This window comes from Condylura cristata, unplaced genomic scaffold (assembly GCF_000260355.1).
Source record: "Condylura cristata isolate star-nosed mole 26May11 unplaced genomic scaffold, ConCri1.0 scaffold00023, whole genome shotgun sequence".
In the NCBI taxonomy this organism is placed as follows: domain Eukaryota; kingdom Metazoa; phylum Chordata; class Mammalia; order Eulipotyphla; family Talpidae; genus Condylura; species Condylura cristata.
Window position 1 is genome coordinate 31,428,219 of NW_004567124.1, and position 23,077 is coordinate 31,451,295.

The following is a 23,077-nucleotide window of genomic DNA, read 5'->3' on the forward strand; positions in this document are numbered from 1 at the left end:
TACAGGACTTTTCATCACTACTGGATACTAAATGTATTCAGAAGGGGCTAAGAGTAGACCTGGTACCTTTTACTGGAAGATGAGTTCTAGTACCAAGGGCTGTATGAAGACTGAGGAAAAGTGGGGGAACAGAGGAAAGGGCGAGGGACAGGACTTTTGTACCTGGACATGTAATTTTGCTATTTTGCCTTATAATGGCTTAAGTGCCAAGAATGTTTAATGCCATTAATTTACCACCCTAGAGTAGCTTGCTCTTCTACTGGCAGTTAATCTGCAGGTCAACCATATCTCCAGTGAAATACTAGATCTCTTCTACTCAAATGTGGAACTGTACCCCAACACCAACTTAATGATAGAGGCTATCACTTGCACACGAGGAACACAGAAGTAGAACTTCATACAGAACTTTATCCTGGAAGAGATAAAGAGATTGCTCTGGGTTCCTTGTCGCAAAGTTATACCCAAGACAATCTGCATCAAGTAAATGCATATTCAAGGAAATTACACTAAGCAGAACAAGAAGCAAATATTCCCTACCACCTTAAACTGACTTCAAGGGACCTAAAATAGTTTTTACCACTTTGTTTGGAAGTGAATCTATACCTATGAAAATACTATTACTGAGCTTGAATTTTCTACCATGACTGTTGAGGTTTTAGCTGACCTTCAAATATATTTAAAAGCCAAGTGGGTGAAATTTCTTTGGGTGGGGTCCGAAACTATAGCTTTCTCCGCTATTACAAGCTATCAGAATTTTTTGTTGTTGTTGTTGGGAATTATACTGTCTTTGTGTTGTGAACTATATTGTATATTATATTGTGTATAATTTTCTGACATTCCATGTTGTTGGGTTTTATTGTATTTCTAAGTATAATAAAAAATGACAATATCAAACATCACCAAATAGATGTCAGAATAAAGCAATCCTATTTCTCATTGAATTGTAATAAAACAAAGTAAGCTAATTTGCTCTCTTATAACAAATGTGTGATTCCAATGGTTCAAAAGCTAAAAGTCTTAGCAGATCGAAGACAATTTAAAAAACCCCTACTTCACAAGAAAACCCTGGGTATTAATCAGTCTGCTTAACTGGATGAGCAGTCATAAACATAATGTGCCATCACATCTTAACAAAGTGATTTTTGTAAACAAACTGCTTCCAAAAATATTTTATTAGCCGTCATTAACATTCAGGGATGTTGTTTTAGGTTGGAAACCTTGGTGATCCATCTCGCAAAGAACGGCTGGAATGAAGAGACCCCTGAGGTTGCTGAACAAGGAGAACTAAAAGGAGCCTGTGAAGTCCTGACCCCAGGAAGGTGTTGGTTTACAGAGTGTGAAGCCGGCAATTCACCAGCTGCACCCAGGAAGCAACTCTTTAAGTGTCTATGGCTAAGAATCATAGGAGACAGTCATTCTGAGGGAGGCTGGATACATCACCGTCACAGAGTTGCAGCCCGTTTGGTCTAACTTCCGGGACAGAGGAAATATGAATTTGGAATATAGCTCAGTATTGCAAGAGGAAATGATTCAAGAAAAAAGTGATTAATTATTCTCTCTGCTGGTTTTGAGGTGGGTGTGTGTGTGTGGGGGGAGGTGTTTCTTCAGGCTTCAACCACAAGGACAAATTCACCAAGGACTCTGCTTAAAACCTGAGGTGCAAAACCTGAAGCGAAAGGTGGGCAGGCATGACCCCCTCTGCATGTGTCCTGTCGGGTGTGGATGGGAAGGGCCGAGGAGGGCCGAGAGGGCAGCTGCTGCCCAGTCAGAGGGACAGGAGCCCGCTCTCTTACTTTTTTAAGAGGCTTATGAAACACAGAATGGATTGCAAAACGCTTAATTTTGCTTCAAGGTCTATCTAAGCAATTGCTTGGCAAGAGCAACAACTGGGTGTCAAGGAATTTTTCACGTCATTATCAGCAACCTATTTTCTTACTGATGTTACTTAGTATTTCCCAGCTTCGGTATAGATATAAAATGGATAGACCCACCTCAATACCCTCCCACCTGAAAAGACAACGGTGGAAAGATGTGCTAATACACTATTTTCAAAGATTTTCTTAGAAAGAAAGCAGGATCTGGGGAAAAAATTTCCCTGAGAAAATATTTAGAGACTGGGGAATATTGGGATGCACATCTCTAATGCCTTTGATTATAAGTTTTTAAGGGGAGGCTTCTTGGAATAGGTGTGCATGTCAATATATTACGTATCTATCTATCTTTTATTACAAAGTAAAGGGTGAAAACACTGAATTAAAGAATTTCAGATCTCAATGTTTAGTAAAATAGAGAAGTTAAATACATCATTTCTCTTAATTTGTAGAACTGTCTGTCTCCTTCTAGTCCACTTTGAATGATGCTCTTCAACATCTGCTCTGCACAGAAGTGGCAAGACCTGCTTGAAGTCGAAACCTGTGACACACTGTGTAGACAGTGGCAACCTGATCAAAACAGCGACAGAGCATTTTTTTTTCTTTCTGATAAACAGAGCCAAATTCAGTCTCTCTCTCTCTCTAAAGAGAACGATCTCTCCCCTCCCCATTCCAAGGCCAGAGTTTTCCTCTACCCCCAACTAATAAAATCAGGAGGCTGCAATGAGGCCTAGCGGCAAGCAGTTTGATGTCCTCAGCAGGATACGGGGAGTCAGAAGTGGCGCTGTAAATCCAGAGCGGGGCTTCAACACTGTGTTAAGTGTGGCCCGAGTCGTAGAGATTTCCCTTTGATGCAAGTTCAGTATATTAATGGGAAAAGCATTCACTTTTATTTGTCTGTACTGTCTGCGGCAGCAAGGCGGCCTCATTTAGCCTGGGCCAACATGAAAACACACAGAGAAGCAATCTGTTGCAAATTAGCACAGCTCCCCTTTCATTTACTAGCTAGTAATTGGAAGGGGTTAAGAAAGTGTAACTTATCAAATCACGTGAGTGTATCTGCTTGTGTGGACAGCAGGCCTCCCCCAGCGTCTCCCCTTGGCCCCCTAGGCAAATATCCTTCCTTGAGGTCCACTCCATCTGCAAGAAACACTGACATGCGGAAAATGGGCACACTTGTGAGGTTTGAGAAGGCATTTCCTAGACGCCTGCAGGGGGATTTATGGGCTCTAGCAGAAGCTTACCTTTCTTTAGATATACTTTTACTTTCCCGTTTCCAAATCGTCTTGAAGTCACTGCAGAACTCGTACCACACCATAAACACGTAGTTCGGTGTGATCTCCTTCTCACCAGACTTTGGCTTCATCCCAAAATAGCCTACCGTTGTTTCAAAGCTGTAAAAGGTAGAGGGAAAAAGTTGAATAGAAGGTGAGGCAACTGTCAACACCAAAGCCCATCAAGGAAAGGAGAAGGGTCGTAGGGCCAGTTTGAGAAGCCCAGGTTCAGAAGTCAGTGGTTTAACCTGAGCCTCAGATAATCTCTTTGCTGAAACCCATCTCAAGAAATTCAACTTGATTGGAGATACTCCTGGATACAGCTAATCTATCTACAACCAGCATGTATAATTAATTCTAGGGGTGAAAGGTGGAGGTAACTCTGTTTGGACTTGTTCTTCACCTCAAATCCTATCATTAACTTGCTTTTGTATCATAGTCACAGGGAATGCTGATGATGTGATTCTGCAGCACTGTCAGTTAGACACCCCATCGGGATCTGCTGCATGTGAACTGTTGATCCCATCTGTTTCGTGGAAATTAAAGAGACTCTTCTAGGCTTATTCTGGCATCCACTGACTTTGCAATCTTGGTTCAACCACTCAGCATGGACTCCCTATTTTCTCAAGAGTAAAATAAAAGACTTAGACTACATGATACAAGAATACAAACCACCAATGGACAAAAATAGATATAATTGAGGGCACTGAAAGGTTTGGATGAAACACCATCTCTGATCTTGAAATAGGATCACCAGTTTGGTCAGAAAACCACCCAGGTTTTTTCCAAAGAAGATCCCTAGATATTACTGAGAACTCCTGACCAACCCCAAGGAGGCCCCCAAGTACTCCAGGTTCCCAGGGCCTCCCAAGCAGTCCTTCTCGGAGGCACTAGCTTTGCAGCAATTTATAGCTCTGCATTCAATCTCCCCACCCCTCCACCTCTACCCACCTCAACTCTCACAAGCTCATTTGCCATGAACAAGAACACATAAATAAGTGGTCCCCCTTTCTAGGGTGTTGGAAACTAATCAAAGCAGGAATGGCTGGCCAGGTTTATTACTCAATGCTATCATCTGTTCAGACACAGCGAGTTTTTGTGACCATCCTGAATACTGAGTTCCTAATGGAACTCTATTCAACAGCGATTGTAAAACCCTGAAGTCCCATTACTATTACGGAGCACACTTTCATCTCGTTCTCAGTTATTGGGCAATATGTATCTCATAAGATTTTATCACATTTCACAGATGAACTGTTAATTGATTCCATGGCTATGATTAGGCGAGATCCAAGCTGGAGCTGCAGCTCTCAGTCCCATAAATTCTTTGTGCTTCTGTAAATAATAAATCTGTTTTTAATGCAAATTAAAACTACTGGTTAGGGAATTTTGGCTCCCAGTTATTAAAAGACTGAAAGTGCATAAGTGGAGAAAGGCAATAACTGCAGTACTTTCTTAAGGGACTCTCTTATAATTCCAAACATACATATTTTGGAGCAAACCAGTAAGGGGGTGGGGTGGGTAAGCAATATCTATTTTCTTTTCCTTTACAAAAAAATTGTATCAATCTTCATTGAGGTACCGTTGGTTGACAATACTCTAAATGATTTAGGGGTACAGGTTCACACCATTTTTAGATTTGTGTCACTATACCACAGCCACCCCTACTATACACCATTGGGTCCCCTTCCTCCTTGACTCTCCACCCTATCTTTTCCCTCTAGTAGCCTTAATTCTGCAATCAAGGGTTTATTTTGGTTTAGCTGTGTCTGTTCCTTTGCTTAGTTTCCTTATATTCCGCATATGAAGTGTCACCTGGCATTCATTTTTCTACTTCTGACTTATTTCACTTGATGTAGTCCTTTATAGTTCCATCCACGTTGTTGCAAATGGCAAGCTTTCTCTTTAAAAAAAAAAAAAAGCTGAATAGTATTCCACTGAGTATATGTACCACATTTACTTTACCCAACCATGTCCATTTGCTCCTCAGACATGACTCCTAGTTCTGTGGCAATCAAAAATACAGATAAATCCAAATGTATATTATGTCCTATAATATACATTATGGTACGTATGTATTTATTTTATTCAAAATTAAAATTATATTGATTGTAGTCAGGTAATACGGAAGTAGATATGTCACTTATAAGAACAGACTATAAATTTCTTACAGTATTAAGGGGATTTAGAATTAGAAGGAATTTACAGATTAATTCACCCAATTCTCTCATTGGACAGATGAGAACACAGAACCCGGAAAGCCTTAGTGACCTTATTCTTTGGTGGAATTGGGGCTACAACCTGGATGCCTCAATTCTCAGTGATGCCTTTTTCTGCCCTTCTGATGCCCAGGCTCTCTAACAAGGCACTTAGGAAATAAAAGTCACTTTTTGTTTCTACTTTTGACACTGTCTCCTTCTTAGCATGCCTTACCTCCAGCAGAACACATCATTGATTTTCCTCTTTTCCTATAATCACCCTCAATGCAGAAAATATTCATTTGTGCATTAATGGAGACAATATTTGAAATAACACATTGTCTTCCATTTTTCTATCGGATAGAGCAGAAACACCAGTTGTACTTCAAGGATCATCCCAACACCTCTGGTGTTATCTGAAATGTAGGCAGTGAGGTCAAGATATTGCAGCTTCAGCGAGCAAGTGTTATTTGGTGAGTTATTACAGCTCTTGAGAAAGTTGTGTCTCCATCCTGCAGGCCTCACTGGTCGCAAGTCAGCTGTGTTCTCTGGATACATCTATCCCCAGGCAATTTGTGAGACCCACTGGTGAAGCCTCAAAGGGGGTGGGCAAATAAAGGAAATGATGAATTTCAGTTTTTTTCACTACATGTTTTGGAGCCTCAGAAAACAGGTGAACCTCTTTGGAAAAGCCAAAGCCTCCAGAGCCCAGGAGGACGACAGCTTTGCGCTCCGCAGCTGTGACAAAGATGAAGCTACTCTGAGGATGTGGCCTATTTAATGTCCATGTCACCCCTTTGTTCAAGGAAAAACTGAAAGCTAAACGATGAGCCCACAAATATCTGATACAGTCTAGACTATTGTTCTTTCCAAACAAAACTCTCTTCAAATTCAATTTTGATTCATAGATGATTGATCTGTGAAAACTTTCTGAAATTCAGGCCTGGAAACTTCCATTACTTAGAGACGAGGAGAATCTTATCCGATAGACAGAGAGCAATCATGCTTTTTGAAATTTCTATTTGTCAGCAGATAACTAAAATAGCCTCAACTTTCAAAAGACTGATTTCTAATGTTTTGTCTCATGAAGCTCTTTTAAAATTTTACTCTAACCTAGTCCCTGACTCCTTTTCTTCTGCTATAATTCCTTGTCTGATCTGTATCTTTTTAATTCAACTAAACATTTTTAAAGTACAGACAATGATTATATCAAAGAGCCCATAGCAAAGTGCACTGTTTTACTTTTAGAGTGTTGAGATGCCAAAGCGGAACACATCCACTTATTGTTTTATATGCATGCCTTCAGAAACTGCTTAGGAAAAGCAAATATTCCTTAGCCTCAGAGTAAATTATTCCTCTTGAGAATAAAACATAAGAATTTACTAAATCTCACACAAATATTGCAACACTGACCACCAACCTCCTTAAAGAGTGTAACTAAACAACTGTGGTTTCTACATTAAAGATGGGATCGAACATATTTCATGTATGACATGAAAGCTAGACTACCTTCACCACAAAGTCACGGAAAACGCTGACAACCAAAATTTATGACCCCCCTCGGCATAGCTAATGCACAGCAGCAGCTTCGGCCTCTCTAAGGTGGGCCCCTTTCCTTGAGCAAGAATTTTGAAGTAGTATTTGAAATTTGTCAGCCACCCTGGAAACTGCCTTTCTGTTTGGTCCAACACCCATATGTCCTTGTTGACGGGCTCTTTCCTACAACCTGACTATTCTACAACAAAGACACAATGAGTTTACACACTGAGGAAGAGTCACTTAATTTAGGGGTAAGGCCCATAAAGGGACACAAACTAAAAGCATAGCCATGTAATTGCCAAGATGATCATGTGAGGATGATAATCAAGATTCAAGAACACGCCTGTGTTTAGGAAACGTGAGATTTGCCCAAACCTTACTTTCATCTGGATTTTAATTTTATTGACAACTACAGTAGGACATAGGAGAAGGTGCTGGTGCCTGTCAGGGCAGAATAGAGGCATCGGCTCCAGACTTTCAGAAATCTGGGACCTTGTGGGTATATGAAAGGAAATGTGGGTGTCTAGAGTTTGTTCATATGCTTTTAAATGTATAGGTAGGAAACTCCTCTCCTCACACATTTAGTCTATGGCTCATTTTTCCTTCTCTGCTGTTTCCAGGACTCTTAGAAATGGTACCAGCAAAATTCATTTCAGTTCCCTGCCCTGAAGAGGAGGCAAGCTCGTAAGTATAGTCCCTTCTAAGGAGGAGGGGTGGCCAAGCTGACTAACCTGGTCAATTGACAGAAAGAAAAACTCTCTAATGGACCACAACCCATGATGACTGGGCTCCACAGGGCATGGTGGATGGTTCCACTCTGGGGTCTACTTATTTTGAGAAAAGAGCAAAGATGGGGTCTGAAGAGGGTGAGAAGTTGAAGAGAAGACCTCTGACATCTCTTCCAACTTCTGAAAGAATTGTACACATGTAGAAGTCTGTCAGTTCATCCTCCCCACTTGTTCCTTGCTTATCATATCTTCTAGAAGCTGAAAAGGTCCTATCACAAAGATATTTGTGATAATTGGTTTAATCTAGCTGAAATGCTATGAAGGCTCTTAAGTTTCCAACTTCTGTGAAGTGGTTCAGGAGCAGAGGAATGGAGGAAAGCCAACAGATGGAAGCAGTGTCAGGATATGTATGAGGCACCAAAGTGACTTCTGGATGATTCTCACTTGTTGGGGAAAATATTCCTACATCCTGTTTCAGTGCTTTCACTTCAGTTCCTGATAGAATCTCATTGCTCCTGAGTGCGCAGTTAGAACAAATAAGGCCAAAAGGATGGCTGGTCAGATTTTATGTATGATTCTATGTCTGTGAGGTTCCTGCTTTATTCAAAGTCACAGCGAAAGGAGAGAGGCAGTGGTAAGGGCCTGGATGAAGGAGGATAGTTATGGTTTAATGGTTTAGTTTCATGTGGAGAAGATGAAAATTTCTGAAGATGGATGATGGTGATGATTACACAGCAATGTGAATGTACTTAATAATAACAACATTCAAAAAATGGTGAGTATCAATGGGAGAATTGAGCCAAGTGAGAGCTGCTTACCTTTTCTGGGCATTCTCCAAGTGACTTTCTTCCATCTTATGTTCTTTTTGGGCTGTTAAAGAAACAGAATTTTAGTTAAGGCAGTATTTTCTTCTGTCATCTCTGTTGTATACTCTTCTCACTCTGATTACACTCATTTGTTATCAAAATTGGCCTGAACTCAGGGGTTGGCATCTGATCATAGCCCTCACATCATCCCATTGACCACCACTTTCTTGACAGAAACTATAAATAATGGTGACCATGTAATTCGTACTTCTCCCTGGGGCACTTTTGAGATAGAAAGGGAGTGATACTAATTATACCTGGACAAGACAAACTTGCAACAATCCTGGGCCCACTGATACCTGTGGACTCCCTGGCTAAAGCTGGCCTCTTTGTGAGCTGTGGCATGTGCTCAGTACATTTCTCTCTCTTCCTAAAATAGAATAAATCTGGTACTATTTGTAGCAGTTCTGCTCAGTTTTAAATAAATTCATCAGAATCCCTGTACACACTGTCTCTACACCCATGTCCCTTTTAGAGGTCTGGGGAACCCTCTGGTCTCCTTTGTTAGAATACTTTTCAATGCATTGAAAAAAATATTTAAATTACTAAGGGAATCAAGGGCAGTGATTTAAGAACCCAAATTCTGGACTCTCCTTGGTGGTGCAACAGGTTAAAGCACAGCACTATGAAGCCATCTGCAGCCACAGTCCACCAGTTTGATCCCCACCCTGGAGATGATCCCATGGTGCAACAGATTTCTCCTGGTCAGCCCTCAGCAGTGTACTTTATTAATCTGCCTGTTCTGTTCTGTTCTGCTCTGCTCTGCTCTCTGGTGAATTCTCTCACACCTTGCACCTCTGGCCTGTACACCAGTTCTTGTGTGCATAAATAAATAAAGGCCTATAGTGTGACACTTCACTAAAGGCAGTAAAGAGTTTTAAAATAGCACCACTTTATTAAGCTAAACCTTGCCACTCCCTACGTGTGAGACTGTGGGCAAGCTACTCATAATCAACTGCTTAGCTATTGCCTCATCTTTCCTTTGGGAACAGCCTCTACCAAGTAGTTGTTCTAAAAATGAAGTAAGATACTACATGTAAAAGTGCCTAGTACATAATATATGATCAGTAAAATATAAGATGGTATCAGTACCTCAACATTATTAGTGTCATCACTAATTTCAAATGTAGACTTTATCAAGTTACTTCCCTGCTCAAAACATTCCAGCGGCTAGCCATCAGCCTTGACATAACCCCCCAAGTCTTCGCAATGTCCCAAGAGATGCTGCAAGTCTGCTCCCTGGCTCCTCTTTCCCACACTCTCCAGCCTGTCTGCCACCCTCACCCTCATTGGTGCTGGAGTGACCGAGCACAGGCACTGGGATCTCCATGCTGGCTGATCCTCCTCCCTGGACACTGTACTCACATCTGTACGGTGTCACTTTCTCTGACTTCACTGTCTAAAAGATCATTTTGCCTCCCACATTTCCTTTTACTTCCTTGCCTTTTTTTTTCTGCTTTTTTTTTTTTAAACCCATGATGTCTCTCTACTTGACAGGCTATATGCTTCCTCATTTGTTTATTATACCACGACTGAATCTAAACTCTAGGAGAGCAGCAAGTGCATCTAGCTTTTGCTTTTCTATGCCTTCTTAAATATGGACAATTATCCAGATATTGTTTTAGCTGAAAAGACATAGATTGGATAAAGATTGCTTAGAAAGAAAAATACTAGGTTTTCTAAAGCAAAAATTATATTTAAAATATACACAGGCCAAAGAAGCATGTCACGGTAAAGTTGTATACTATTATCTCAAAGTCCAATAATTGTCAACTAATAGAATGTTTTAATATTAAGATAATTTGGCTTTGATAACTACATGGGTAGACTCATAGTTATGGTCATCTTTTGTAGGACATCACCCACACCCCTCCTCTTGGCGGGAATATCTGTGATTATAGTCTGGTTCGTAGCCAATCAGATACAGAGAAGTGAACTATGTCTCTCATAGGCTGCCAAGTTCCTTAAAATGTGAAACAAACTAGTGGCTTGCTCGTCATATCCAGCGATCCTTAATTATGTGCATGGCCAAACAAGAGGAAAAATTCCTTTGAGGCCTGAGCGATCTCCCTGGAGCACCTTTGCAGATCTCCATCACAACATGGCTTCTAACTGGCTACTTCCATGCTGTGCTAGGTAGAGTGTGGTCAAGTCACCACTGCGTATAAATTAAGTGACAATAAATACCCTATCCAAACTGAACTAAGCATTAGATAAGATTTTGCAACAGCTCTAAGAATATGGTTATTTGCAAAGAAACAACATCCAGATACAGAAAGAGGTGTTATTAAGAGAAAATACACAGTCAGACCCTCTGAAGCTCAAGGGGAAAACAACCTTCAGGAAAATGAGAAGAATCTAGGGATCTTTATTTTCCCTAAGCAAGATAGAAAAGGCAGTCACCTCTATGGTGTGGCCTGGAAGATCTCCCAACTTAAAAAACATTTTTCCTGCCACAGTGAGTGAAGTTTCCAACTATGTCATTGTATCTTTCGCCTTTAAAATACCCAAAACACAAATACACTGTTTACTGGAAGAGAAATGCTTAAAGTGTGGAGTTACAAACTCACCTTCTGATCTTATCAACAAAAAAGGGAATTGTAGGACAAGTAGATGAATTGTAGCAATCTACAACCCTAGGCTAGTTTCATAATACAGAAATGACAGCCTCAGGTTAGGGAAGACAACAGGGAGTGGATGAGAGATGGGAAGGCCAAGCCCAGCTAACAGAACAGTCTGGCCACTGTTATCAGATCTTCTGCTTTTTTGAAGTTAGGGGTTTTAAATGAAAATTCCCAATTAAAAAAAAAGTTCAGGTCCTCCCTGGTTGTGCAGCGGGTTAAAGCACAGCACTAAGAAGCTAAAGTCACTTTAGCATTAGTTCGATCCCCGCCCTGGAGATGATCCACATGGCCTGACAGACCTCTGCTGACTCGCCCGCTGTTCCCCTCAACAGTGTACCTCACCAGTCAACCTGTTTTGCTTTCCACTCTGTCTCTGGTGAATCCTCTCACCACCCCTGTACCTCTGGCCTGTACTCCAGTTCTGTATACACAAATAAATAAATAAATCTTTCAAAAAGATAAAATGGTTCAAATACTCTAGAGAACAAAGATAACACTTCTCTCGGCCGTATCTGCCTCTGCAGCCTCTAGGAGTTGCGTCTCTAGTAGTTACTGACGTACTAAAGAGGGGTGTTTATTCTTTCACCCCATTTATGCCAGTTCATGGATATTCAAGGTGCATGGGCTCTGTCTGTGAACAAAGCAGATAATGTCCCTTAGAGCTTTCAGTCTAGTTGGGAGAAGACAATAAAATCTGAGAAAACAAGAATTTTTAATAAGAATTTTTAATAAGAATTTTTAATAAGGGGAAGTAAAGAAAAAAAAAGAAGACTGCAGAAAATGGATAATCTCCTACAGGAGACTCTGGATACAGAATTAGGGTGCCTGGACAGCAGTGCACACCACATAAGTATGAGGCTTTATAAAAGGAGGGTGATGTTTCTTTCACTTGAAGATGGCAAATTTAAATGAGGATTACCTATGAATTTGGGGTTTTCTCTAAAGCTGTGGCTAAGACTGACCTAGTTTTCTATTGCACAAGGCCACACTGATAATGGCATTTCGGTTATTATTTCTCAGTTGAAACGGATACCATATGTATGATGCGGGGGTGGGTGTGGGTAGACTTCTTAGAAGAGTGAGGCCAGAATATTCCTCTGTTACTCAAAGTGCCAGGGGATACAGACCATCAACAGACATCTCCCCCTTGCTCTTCTCTCGCTTCTTAGACAGGAGGATGTCTCATTATGTGCAATCAGTTAAATGCAATTCTCTTCCCAATCAAGGTAATAGATAATGTAATGCTTAGAATGATGGCTGTCTCAGAATTTATGGAAACAAAAAGAAGCCACTGGTCTGGGGAAATCACAACAGCCAGAAAAAGCCGCCACTTGTAGGCAAGAAAAAGATCCCACACTTGGCATGAGATCAACATAACCCCATATTACAATGAACATCTATGAGATGGGCAAGTTCTAAAATTCATCAGCAAGTATTCTACTGAACACTTTGAGGGGAAGCTGCTTGGTGACTTACAAATTGCATACTGTATTTTTTCCTGTTGCTAATAGGACTGTTTTGTTTTCCTTAAATTTTCTCCTGGATTGCACATTGAATCCGAGGGCTCTGCATTGCCCACAAATGGCCAACGAACATGGCAAAGGGAATGACGCTGCTTCTGCTTTATGTGCTCAGTAGCGCCCCCCTCTGTCCAAGATAATGCACGTACACTTGCACTGCACAGAGGAGCACTTCCAGCAGGCTCTGCTACTTGCTACTTCCGGTCAAGGGTTCCCGTCCTGTTGGGTTCTCCTGCTATTGTGACACTTAACCTATTTTTTTCGTGCCTTCATATTTACACACCCTCATCTATTTTGAGTATCGTATCCTCCCACTTCTCTCCTTTCCCTCATCCTTTCACTCCCCAAATGCCTTTTCTTCAAATACCAAGCTTCAAGGTTAACTCCTCTGAAGCTGTCCACACCTCTCCCTCAGGAGTGGGGAGCCGCTGCTCCAGTTATCACGGTGTTTACATCATCATGTCACTTTTACTTATCCTAAGATCATCTCACAACAAAATTCTAAGTCCACAGTTCGACGGCCTACCACACACACGGCTATGATCATTTCCTTGTGGTCTGTTTTTCTTACTAGCTTTTTTTTTCTTTTTAAATAATTTATTTCTCACCATTCAACTTTTGCTTGATACATTTTAAATACACAAGATGTGCATAGCATTGTGGGGTCATTGGAAATACAGTATTGAGCAATAAAAAAGGTTTTATGGTTTATCTAATTAGTCTTCGATGTTTAGAGTTTTCAAAATATTTTGCTTTATATAATTAATACACAAGTAGCTACATCAACATCTCTGCTTCTTTTTTCCTGGGGAAGTGGAAGTGTAGACTGGTTTTTGAAGGCAGGGACCAAAATTTATTCAACAGTGATTCTCTCAACCAACACTTGGGGGGGACTCCACCTATTTAAGAGATCGATAAACCCAAGCAGAGGGACCTACACTAATAGAACTTAGTCCATTCCCTTTATCTTCCCACTGGGGGACCAGAGCCCATTTCTTGGGAAGCAATTTCTAATCTTCATTTTCTTTTGCAACAAAAAATAGAAAAGAGTCTCTTAGGGTGAGAGGGTATATGTTATCCTGTTATATCCTGCTATAGGTTGACATATTAGAGTGATAATTCATCAGCACAAATATGAGAAGCCCTTGAGGCTAATTTTTTGAGTTTTTTTTTAAAGATATATTTATTTATGCATACAGAACTGGGGTACAAGCTGGAGGTACAGTGGTAGTGAGAGGATTAACCAGAGACAATGGGGAGCAGAACAGGTAGACTGACTAAGTACACTGCTGAGGGCAGCAGCGGGTGAGACAGAAGAGGTCTGCATTAACTGTGTGGATCACCTCCCGGCCGGGGATCAAACTTGCACTGAAATGGCTGCTGCTCACTTGCAGTGCTGCGTCCTCCCCACTGTGCCCCCACGGAGGGCCCTGTATCAGGCTATTTTTAAAAGGCAGTAATTATGGAAAGTGTAAAATTTTTATAAATAAAATTACACTGCCAGAAAAATTGTACCATCAGAACATCTCTATTTCCCAACTATGCAAAGTTGTATCCTGGAAAGGGTGGTACAGAGGTTATTCCTAAAGAAAAACAGGGTTCCCATACTGGGCATAATTAAGTCATAGTTATGGATACCCATTGGGGAGGTAGTAAATTGTAAACCGAGGAAAAGGACAGAGGTTGGAATATCTCCTTAGTATTCTCTCCACAGTCTATTACATTTTAATATACCATGGTTTATGGGCCTGACATGGCTGGTGTAAACCAACAGGACGCATAGTAAAGAAGCTGTTTTTATTACAGCTCTACAAATAGAGGAGTTGGGTGATGCTAATTAGGAAACAAAGGGACTGCATTCCTTCATGTGGCATCCATCTGATGTGAACATGGCATTTTTCATTTCTTAATGCACCTTCTAGGTGGAGAGAGATTTTCACTGTCTATTGATAGTGGAAAGAGTCACGGTGACTCTACCATTTGAGAGAGAGATATAAATATGGAACCACTGAGTTACAGAGAGGGTTTCTCCTCACATTTTTTCTCTTGGCCTGTTTTCCCATAAAGGATGGCCTCCTTCAACCCATCGTAATGGTGGCCTTCGGGCAACAGGGGTCAGATACTTCATCAATGTCCACATAAATCCCTGAAAACAGTAAAGTCTTAAATGCAATCAAACTGATGAATGACTTATGATCTCAAGCCATTTACACTGTTGTATTTATAGAAGTTAAGAAAATATTAAAATGTCTCATAAAATATCTTTCTGGTATGATTATCTGAATCAGAAAAGTATCTCCGGTTCTATATCGAGAAGGGCTGTAGTATTCTTTTATAATTTGTGGTGAGTGTAATAATTATTTGTGTGGGCAATGTGATCATGGTATAATTCTAAGTATATAATCATATAATCATCAGATTATGCATCTTGTGTCACCTATAGTAACTATTGCAGAAGTAAACATTTTATCCACTCAATTCCAGCAGGTAATCCAAAACTGGGAACTAAATCAAGGAAGTAAATTTATCCACACTTCATAAGTCATATCACTGTGAAAGCTTCATAACTACTATTTTTTTTCAATATCTTTCATCATAGATAAGACTTTTGGTTTCATAGGTAATTTCAACCATGGACAATATTGAGGTAACACTCAACCTTCAGACTTTACAAGGAATTCTGCTCTCCTTAATGGCAATCATTTAATTAGCTGCTAATATTTTTCTATCTTTTCCCTAGGTTCCAGCATTGTTCAGTGAAATACCTCAGAGCTGTGCAGCAGTCTATATGCAGCAATGTTGGACTCAAAGCCTGTAACCTAGTGTAACAATTTCATTTTATAGAAATAAGACAGTGAACATCCAAGTTGATGAGGTCACTTTTCTGGGTTACACAAATAGTAGGGGAAATCCAGGTCTCTTGATTCATTGTCCAATATAATTGTTGATGCCCTGCTGCTTCCCAGTATTCCCCCTCTCCCAAATTCTCAAACAATAAGTTGGTATCTTCCAGCTGAACTTGACTGCATATTTTCAAAAGGAATATATATGTGTGTGTGTGCCACAGAAAAAGTGGAAAGATGGAATTCTAGCTTTCACTCTAAATTTCCTGACTCTTGATGCTTTAAAACAGACCACAGAGCTAAAATTTTAGAATGATCTGGTGAAAGGCTCATTAACATTAATGGGAGTCAGGTGGTTGCATTCTCGATCAGGGCCAGAAATTCTCCTTGTTACCTTCTCTTTCAGAGCCACGGCAGCTTTCACCTTATCAGTATGGGTAGAAGTGCCATGTCTTTTGTAAAAATGTTGTTTTCACAGTTATGCCTTAGCAAGTGTAGTTACAAAATATAATTTTCACTTGGAGAATAATCACACAAAAATCCCATTTCCAGTACTGTCCGCCTTGCCCCCCTGACATCTCATTCCCAAGGTGAAGGCCCAGCTTGGTATGATATGGGGACTGTATCATACCCTCCCCTTTCAGGAAGAAGACACCAGATGAAGCATCACTGCTCAACTACCAGGAACTACAAAGAAACTAGATTTGTAAGAAAGCTGCTCCACTGTCTCATCAAAAACCTTGGTGAAATTCCAAAAACAATGAGATGCAGAATTGCAAAGTCCTAAATTACCAGCTAGTGATGAGTTACAGGTACACAGGTTTTGAAGGAGGCCTCTACTCCCAAACAATTCTGACCATTTTGGTATCAACACAAGCCTAAAACTATGTAATTTCTGAAGGGCACGACAATGTTTTTTCCTAACTTAGTATTCAAAATACTGAACACTTGACACTATAAATTTATAAATCAGTGATTTGTTGCTTTATTAATTGGGGAGAATGACTAAAAAAGCAGCTGCTAGCTTGAATCTGTAAGCAGGTTTATGAGCAAAGTGATAAGCTACATGCTCATTTTTCTCTTTGATTTAAAGCAACACTCTTTAAAAGCAAAGGCCTCTTTTTTTTTTGCTTATTTGCCTAACATTTAATCAGTTTTTAGTATTTTATTTTCAACAAATTTCTCATTAAGCACTGTGTTAATAAATTAAACCTCTCATGTGGAGTTCAAAATGAGTTAAGCAATAGGGAATTGAATAAATACTAGATTTTATGATAATTGTGTATTGCATGGTGATACTTCTCTACTAGCCACAGCTAATGGGTGTTCAGCTGCTTATGAAGCAGTTTAACACAACTGATTGTGATATTTAGATTCATGATGATAAGAGGGGAGGGAAGAGGAAGGAGGGGGAGAAGAGTTGTTTAGTACAAAGTGTGCACCACTTATGATGCTAAGTCATTTGCTTAGACCATTAATTCCTGCCTTCTTCTCTTCCCTTCTTTTCCCTCCCTTCCCTTCCAATTATTTTCTTACACCGTTGTGGTAGTCTTGTAGTTCTCAAACTACTATGTCATCCATGAACCATCACCATATTCCTTGTGTTCATCTCCCCATCTCACCCCCATTCCTCCCTTTCCTTCGCTGTATTCTTCAGGATCAGCTTGCTCGTTGACTTTTTTTAAGCCTGTGTTTGTTTTTTTATAGCCCACAAATAAGTGAGACCATCCAGCATTTATCTTTTTTCTCCTGACTAATTTTGGTTAGATACTCCCTTCCAGCTCCATCTATGTTGCTGGAAATGGCATGAGTTAAGCTTCATCTTTCCAATGTACATGTCAGGTGGGTTCTTCATTGTGGATTACAGTGGAAGTACAACTTCATATTGCTCCATTCCTGTCTAACTGTTGGACCTTCGAGAGTTGTTTTACTTGCCTAAGACTGAGCTTTCTATTTTTTTATGCACTAAGTTTTTATGTTTATGTATATGTATTTAAAAATATTTATTTATATCTTTTACATCATTGTGTATTCCCCATAAATTCCCACCATCAGTTTATCCATGAACCATCCCCATAGTCCTTTGTGCTCTTCTCTTGCCTGTTTTGATCCCTTTCCTGCATCCCCAACCTCTTGTGCCCTCACAAACTATCTCTTATTTATGTTGTCTGCTAGTTTTGTTTTATTATTATTATTGTTGTTGTTGTTACTGTTTTTCTTTCTTCCTGATCCCTTATTTGGTTCTCCTATATTCCTCCCATAAGTGAAACCATTTGATATTTTTCTTTTTCCTTCTGGTTTATTTCACTGAGCCTGATCCCTTCTAGCTCCATCCATTTTGCTGTGAATGGCATTAATTTATCTTTCCTGATCACTGAATAGTATTACATTGTGTGTATGTAACACATCTGCTGGATCCAGTTCTATTTTTGGGCATTTGTGTTGCAGGATTGAGCTTTCTAATCCATAAACAGAGTCTATAATAGCACCTGCCCTAGAGGGCAGTTTTTTTTTTTTAAAAAAATTATTTATTTATGCATACAAAACTGGGGTATAGGCCAGAGGTGGAGGGTGGTGAGAGGATTCACCAGAGACAGAGTTGGGAGCAGAAAAGGCAAACTAATTGAAATACACTGCTGAGGGGTGCAGTGGGCAAGACAGGAGAGGTCTGCCACACCATGTGGATCGCCTCTGGGGCTGGGGATTGAACTTGCACTAGGTGACCCTGGCCAGCTTCGCAGTGCTGTGCTTCAACCTGCTGTGTCATCAGGGAAGGCCCAGAAGGTAGGTATAATATTAAAATGAGGTATCTGTAAAGTGCTCTGCATTGCATCTGGCATGGTAAATGTCAATTCTTGCAACCAAAACTAGCATCATCACCAAATTATTAATCATTCAATGATGCTTGCTTATTCACCTTTTCTTAGGTTCCCATAACACCTGTCTGAGTAATTGAGCATTCTGTTTTCCCTTTAGTAACAGATCTATCTCTGTGGTAAACTCCCCAAGTCTGGAAGTAAATGTTTTCAAAAGATATCATGGGAAAATGCTATAACATACAAATGAAAAAAAAAAAAACTCTAAATATTATTAAGCAGTAGTTATAGTATGACTAGCATTACATTAAAATATATATCAGAAATAAATGATACTATCTATCAAAAACATCAGATGATAATATCCCAAAATGTTATAGTTGCTATTTCTGCCTTATTGGTTGATAGATTTCTCCTTTTCATATATTTGTTTTTCATGTAGTTAGCATAGTTTAATTCAATATGGAAAATAGACTTTTGGAGGCTGCAACAGAGTACATGGAAATGTAGATATTTACTTAAGGTCATACAATTAGTTTTGTGAAAAAAGAAATAACTCATCTCCTTATTCCTGTCTCATTTTCACTGTATCTCTGTTATTCTTCATAGTTTCCTGCTTACAAATTATAAGACTATCATATTGTTTTAGAATGGAACGATAGAAAAATAAGAAGTCATAACTGAAATACAAGAATTCAAACCAGTAAATTTAAATGCATAGTCAGCTATGTGAAAATCTTAAAGGCCTTTATTCACATCTCACACACACACAAATTCTATAATCTCTATAAGTAACCATGCCACATATTTTTGTGAATTCTACAGAAATAGATCCAGTATGAAGAATGGCTTTACTACATTGGAGAGACTAAAACTCAGATTAGAAATCTGTTATGCAAGGTTAGAGATCTTCATAGCTGAAGATTGATCTTAACTAATCAAAAATGAAGAGGGGAAAATGTACCACACACAAACATCAGATAAAATATAATATAGCACACGGTGCAGAGCCCTCCTGACCTGCCCACTGCCCTCCTCAGCAGTGTAATTCAGTCATTCTATCTGTTCTGCTCCCCACTCTGTCTCGGGTGAATCCTCTCACCCATGGCGCCTCTAGCCTGTACCCCAGCTCTTATATGCATAAATAAATAAATCTTAAAAAAAATATGACACTCACAGCTTTACAAAGGAAGATTCACCTAGATTTATTTAAACTAAACCTCTGACATCTTTGCAGTACAGGATATTTGTCAAATAATTGAAGCTCTCCCTAGAGAAAAATAAGTATTCAGATGCTTAGTCGTGAAAATGAGTGAACGAGCAGGACCTGTTCCTGCTCAGGGTAACACAGAGCACCAGTTGCTAGCCTGAAATGGGTCTTCTTTTAGTAATCCCGCCGAGGACAAGTGTGCATGAAGAAGTCTAACGTTTTTCATCTCTGTGATTGCTCTGAACATTGAAATACTTGATTTACCAGAACTTCAATAGCTGTGATGTTACCAAGGACATAGGTAGAGGAAAGCTAAGTAAGAGTCTGTTACTTGGGAGATATTTCCAAGAAATAAATATATGGGGTGAACTGGGATTCTGGTCAGAGATGCTCTTGTTCAATGGAGATGCTGTAGAAGATATTTTCCATGTAAAGCACATTTAATTTGTTCTGTCAGTAGAAGTTATACAGTAGGATCATCAGCACAAGCGATTGTTATCAGTCAGTAAAAGGAAACAAAGAAATGGTTTTAAAACAGACCATGTTGCTTAAAGATCTGCTTGGGTGAAGCTGATGGTAAGCTTAATAGATTTTGAGGTGGCTCCTTTGGGTAACACCTTTTAGCAATAACTGTCATTTTTTTGGGTAGAAAAAAGTTAAAGAAATATTTATACAAATGTTGAAGAAATCCTTTGTTATGGTGACAAGTTAAAACAATTTAAATCAATCAAGATCAAAGTTAGAGTGGGTAACAATTCCCCCCACACTCCAATCCTTGACAAATCTTTATATTTTCCCCAGATTTTACAAGTAAAATTCTCATTGTGGAGTATTTGGATATGTATGAAAAAAATAAATAAGAAAGTAAAAAGTGTCTTTCTCTAAGTAATGATTTCTATTAGTCTTGATTCATTTTCACAAGTCTAAGGGGATCTTATAATCACTTTTTCACTTGTGCATTATTAGACAACTGTGGTCATATTTAAAAAAGAATTCAGTTTCTAGCCTTTTTACTTAACATGCCAAATCATAGGTCAACTTTTAAATCACTACATTTATAGAAACTTAATATAATTTATAATTGTTGCAATAACCTAATTTATAATTACTACAAGTAATTGTTAAAAAGTAAGCCTCCCTGGTGGCGCAGTGTGTTAAAGCACAGCACTAAGAAGCTACAGCCACTTCTGCATGAGTTCGATCCCTGTCTGCCCCGGAGGAGATCCACATGGTGCAGCAGACCTCTCCTAACCTGCCCACTACTCCCCTTAGCAGTGTACTTCGTCAGTCTGCCTGTTCTGCTCCCCACTCTGTCTCTGGTGAATTCTCTCACCCTCCGCATCTCTGGCCTGTACCCCAGTTCTGTATGAAAAAATAAATAAATCTAAAAAAAAGTAAGCCTTTATTTCAAAATGGGTATGGAGACTATTCAAATAATAATTTCCTAGAAACTTAGTATTGCAACTAGTTTTCTGATACTGTTTAATAAGATCCTATGAGAGAAAAACATTTGATTATGAATAATTATTAAATCTTATAAAAAATATTTGTTTGATTTAACTTGGAAGGAATCTATTACTTGATCCTTTTGTCTTCTTCTTCTTGTGGCTTCAGAGAGAAAGGCTTTAGATGGCCACATACTAAAATCATGTCTAATGCTGCAAGTTAAAATTATTTCCACTACCTCTAAACCCAACATACCTATAATGTATTTGGAAAATACAAAATAAAGAAAATATTCTTAATAGGAAAACATATGGAGGGTCAGCCTATTCCTGGAAGGAAGCATGCAACCTGTGAGCAAATGATCAGTGTGCCTGCGTGTGCACACACACCTCTCTCATTAGGTAACAGGCCTCTCAGAATCTGAGAGGCTGAAATGGCCAATACTGGGTAATCGGGAGACAGCCCATTCTGTGTTAGGCAAGAGCCTGAAGCTAATTGTGCAAATGGTATGAAGCTAATTTCAGAAAAGAAGAAAAAGAAAGAAAAGAGAAAGAAAGGGAAAGAAAGGAAGAGAGAAAGAAAACAAAAGAGAAAAAGAGAAGGAAAGAAAGGAAGAGAGAAAGAAGAGAAAGAAAGAAAAACAAGGAGAGAGAGAAAGAAAGAAAAGAAAAGAAAAAAGAAAAGAGAAAGAAAGAAAAGAAAGAAAGAAAAGAAAAGAAAGAAAGAAAGATAAAGAAAGAAAGAAAGATAAAGAAAGAAACTCATGAAACCAGAGGCTTGAAATGTTTTACTGGAGAAAAACCATAGCATTACTTCTTCCTGTGGGATGATAACAATGATTTATGAAGCTGAAGTCATTTCTTGTGATTGTGCTTTGGGGAGATTGGTTTCACATGATCTGTGAAACCAGGCAGCAGAGCTGAAGAAGAACCCCACATGTTCAACTGCAGCTCGGATGTGCCCCTCTTCAAGGGGATTCCAGGGCTTCAGGAGGGGGAGGAGAAGCGAGGGCTTTCTGATCCAAGCAACCCCCTTCTTCCCTCCCATAAGCTCATTAGGCCTGAGCACAGCCTTCTCATTCTCTCTCTCCTTTTAAAAGTATTACTACTTCTGCTGTGTGGGAGTAGAAGCTCATTGTAAATGCTCAGCAGGATAGTAGCAAAGCTGAGATTAATTCCCCATGGATTTATATGGGTCGTTCTCACCCACGATGACTTGTACCATTTCAAAGGTGCTTATGCTGCTGTTTTTATGGCTGGTCACTAACTTTATTCTGGCATATGGCGGTTGGCGCCATGACACCGAGTGAACATTTTATACCTGAATTAAAGTGGATATTTGACAGTTTCTGTCAGAAAGTTCAGAGCAAAGAATTTGTGGGACAAGATTTATTACATATTTTATATGGGACACATCTGTTTCTTTGCTAGCTTTGTTCCTTCCCTTAAAAAAAAAATTAAAGAAGTTTCCTAAAGAAATACAACGATTGATAGAAAAAAAAAATTGCAAAGCATAAGAAAAATATGGTCAAAGTTGGGTGTTTGGGACCTAAAGAAAAAGCACAAGAAACAAACAAAGAAAATAAAATCCACATCTCATTCTGAGGAGGAAAATGACTCATAGTTATGATTAAGAACTCAGTGAAACAATACTGTTATCACTGGCAATTATTTATGGCTGGTTTAAAATGCCATTCATATAATGAAGTTAAAAATACAAGTGCATAACCTACCATTTTCTGCATACTTGAAGCAGGACTGGAAGGAATAATTTGCCTTTGATGTACTTTTTAAGATTTCACCATCCCAAATGGTGGAAAGAGAACAATGACAGATATTTAAACATTTAACATTGATATGCTTAAGATAAAGGCAGACAGCTTCCAACCCAAATCCATCACTGCAGTGTGAAAGGCGTTTTTCAACTTCCTTCTCATCTGAAAACACTTCCTACGGTAACAGGAGGGCACCAGACAGATTTGGGATCACACCAGCAGCATATTCCATCAACAATCTCGTACTTACAGACGGGCCACTTTTTTTCTTGTGACTACGATAAAGGAGCCCTTAATTCTGAACATTGTGAAACTGAAAAATAGAATGTCCAATCTTAGAGGATTTGAAACTCTTACTTTTTTTTTTT

At 39.3% G+C, this 23,077-nt stretch overlaps 1 protein-coding gene across 2 annotated transcripts in view; it reads right to left on the minus strand.

Annotated features, from left to right (window-relative positions):
* The window catches only part of FMN1 (formin 1), a 362,087-nt gene that overhangs the window by 32,816 nt on the left and 306,194 nt on the right, over positions 1 to 23,077 (minus strand). For both annotated transcript variants that reach the window (XM_012728639.1, XM_004687569.2), the window contains 2 exons: positions 8,429 to 8,480; positions 3,116 to 3,265 (listed from right to left, as the gene is read on the minus strand). In XM_012728639.1, coding sequence (XP_012584093.1) covers positions 3,116 to 3,265; positions 8,429 to 8,480 — 202 coding nt within the window. The remainder of the gene's footprint in view (positions 1 to 3,115; positions 3,266 to 8,428; positions 8,481 to 23,077) is intronic.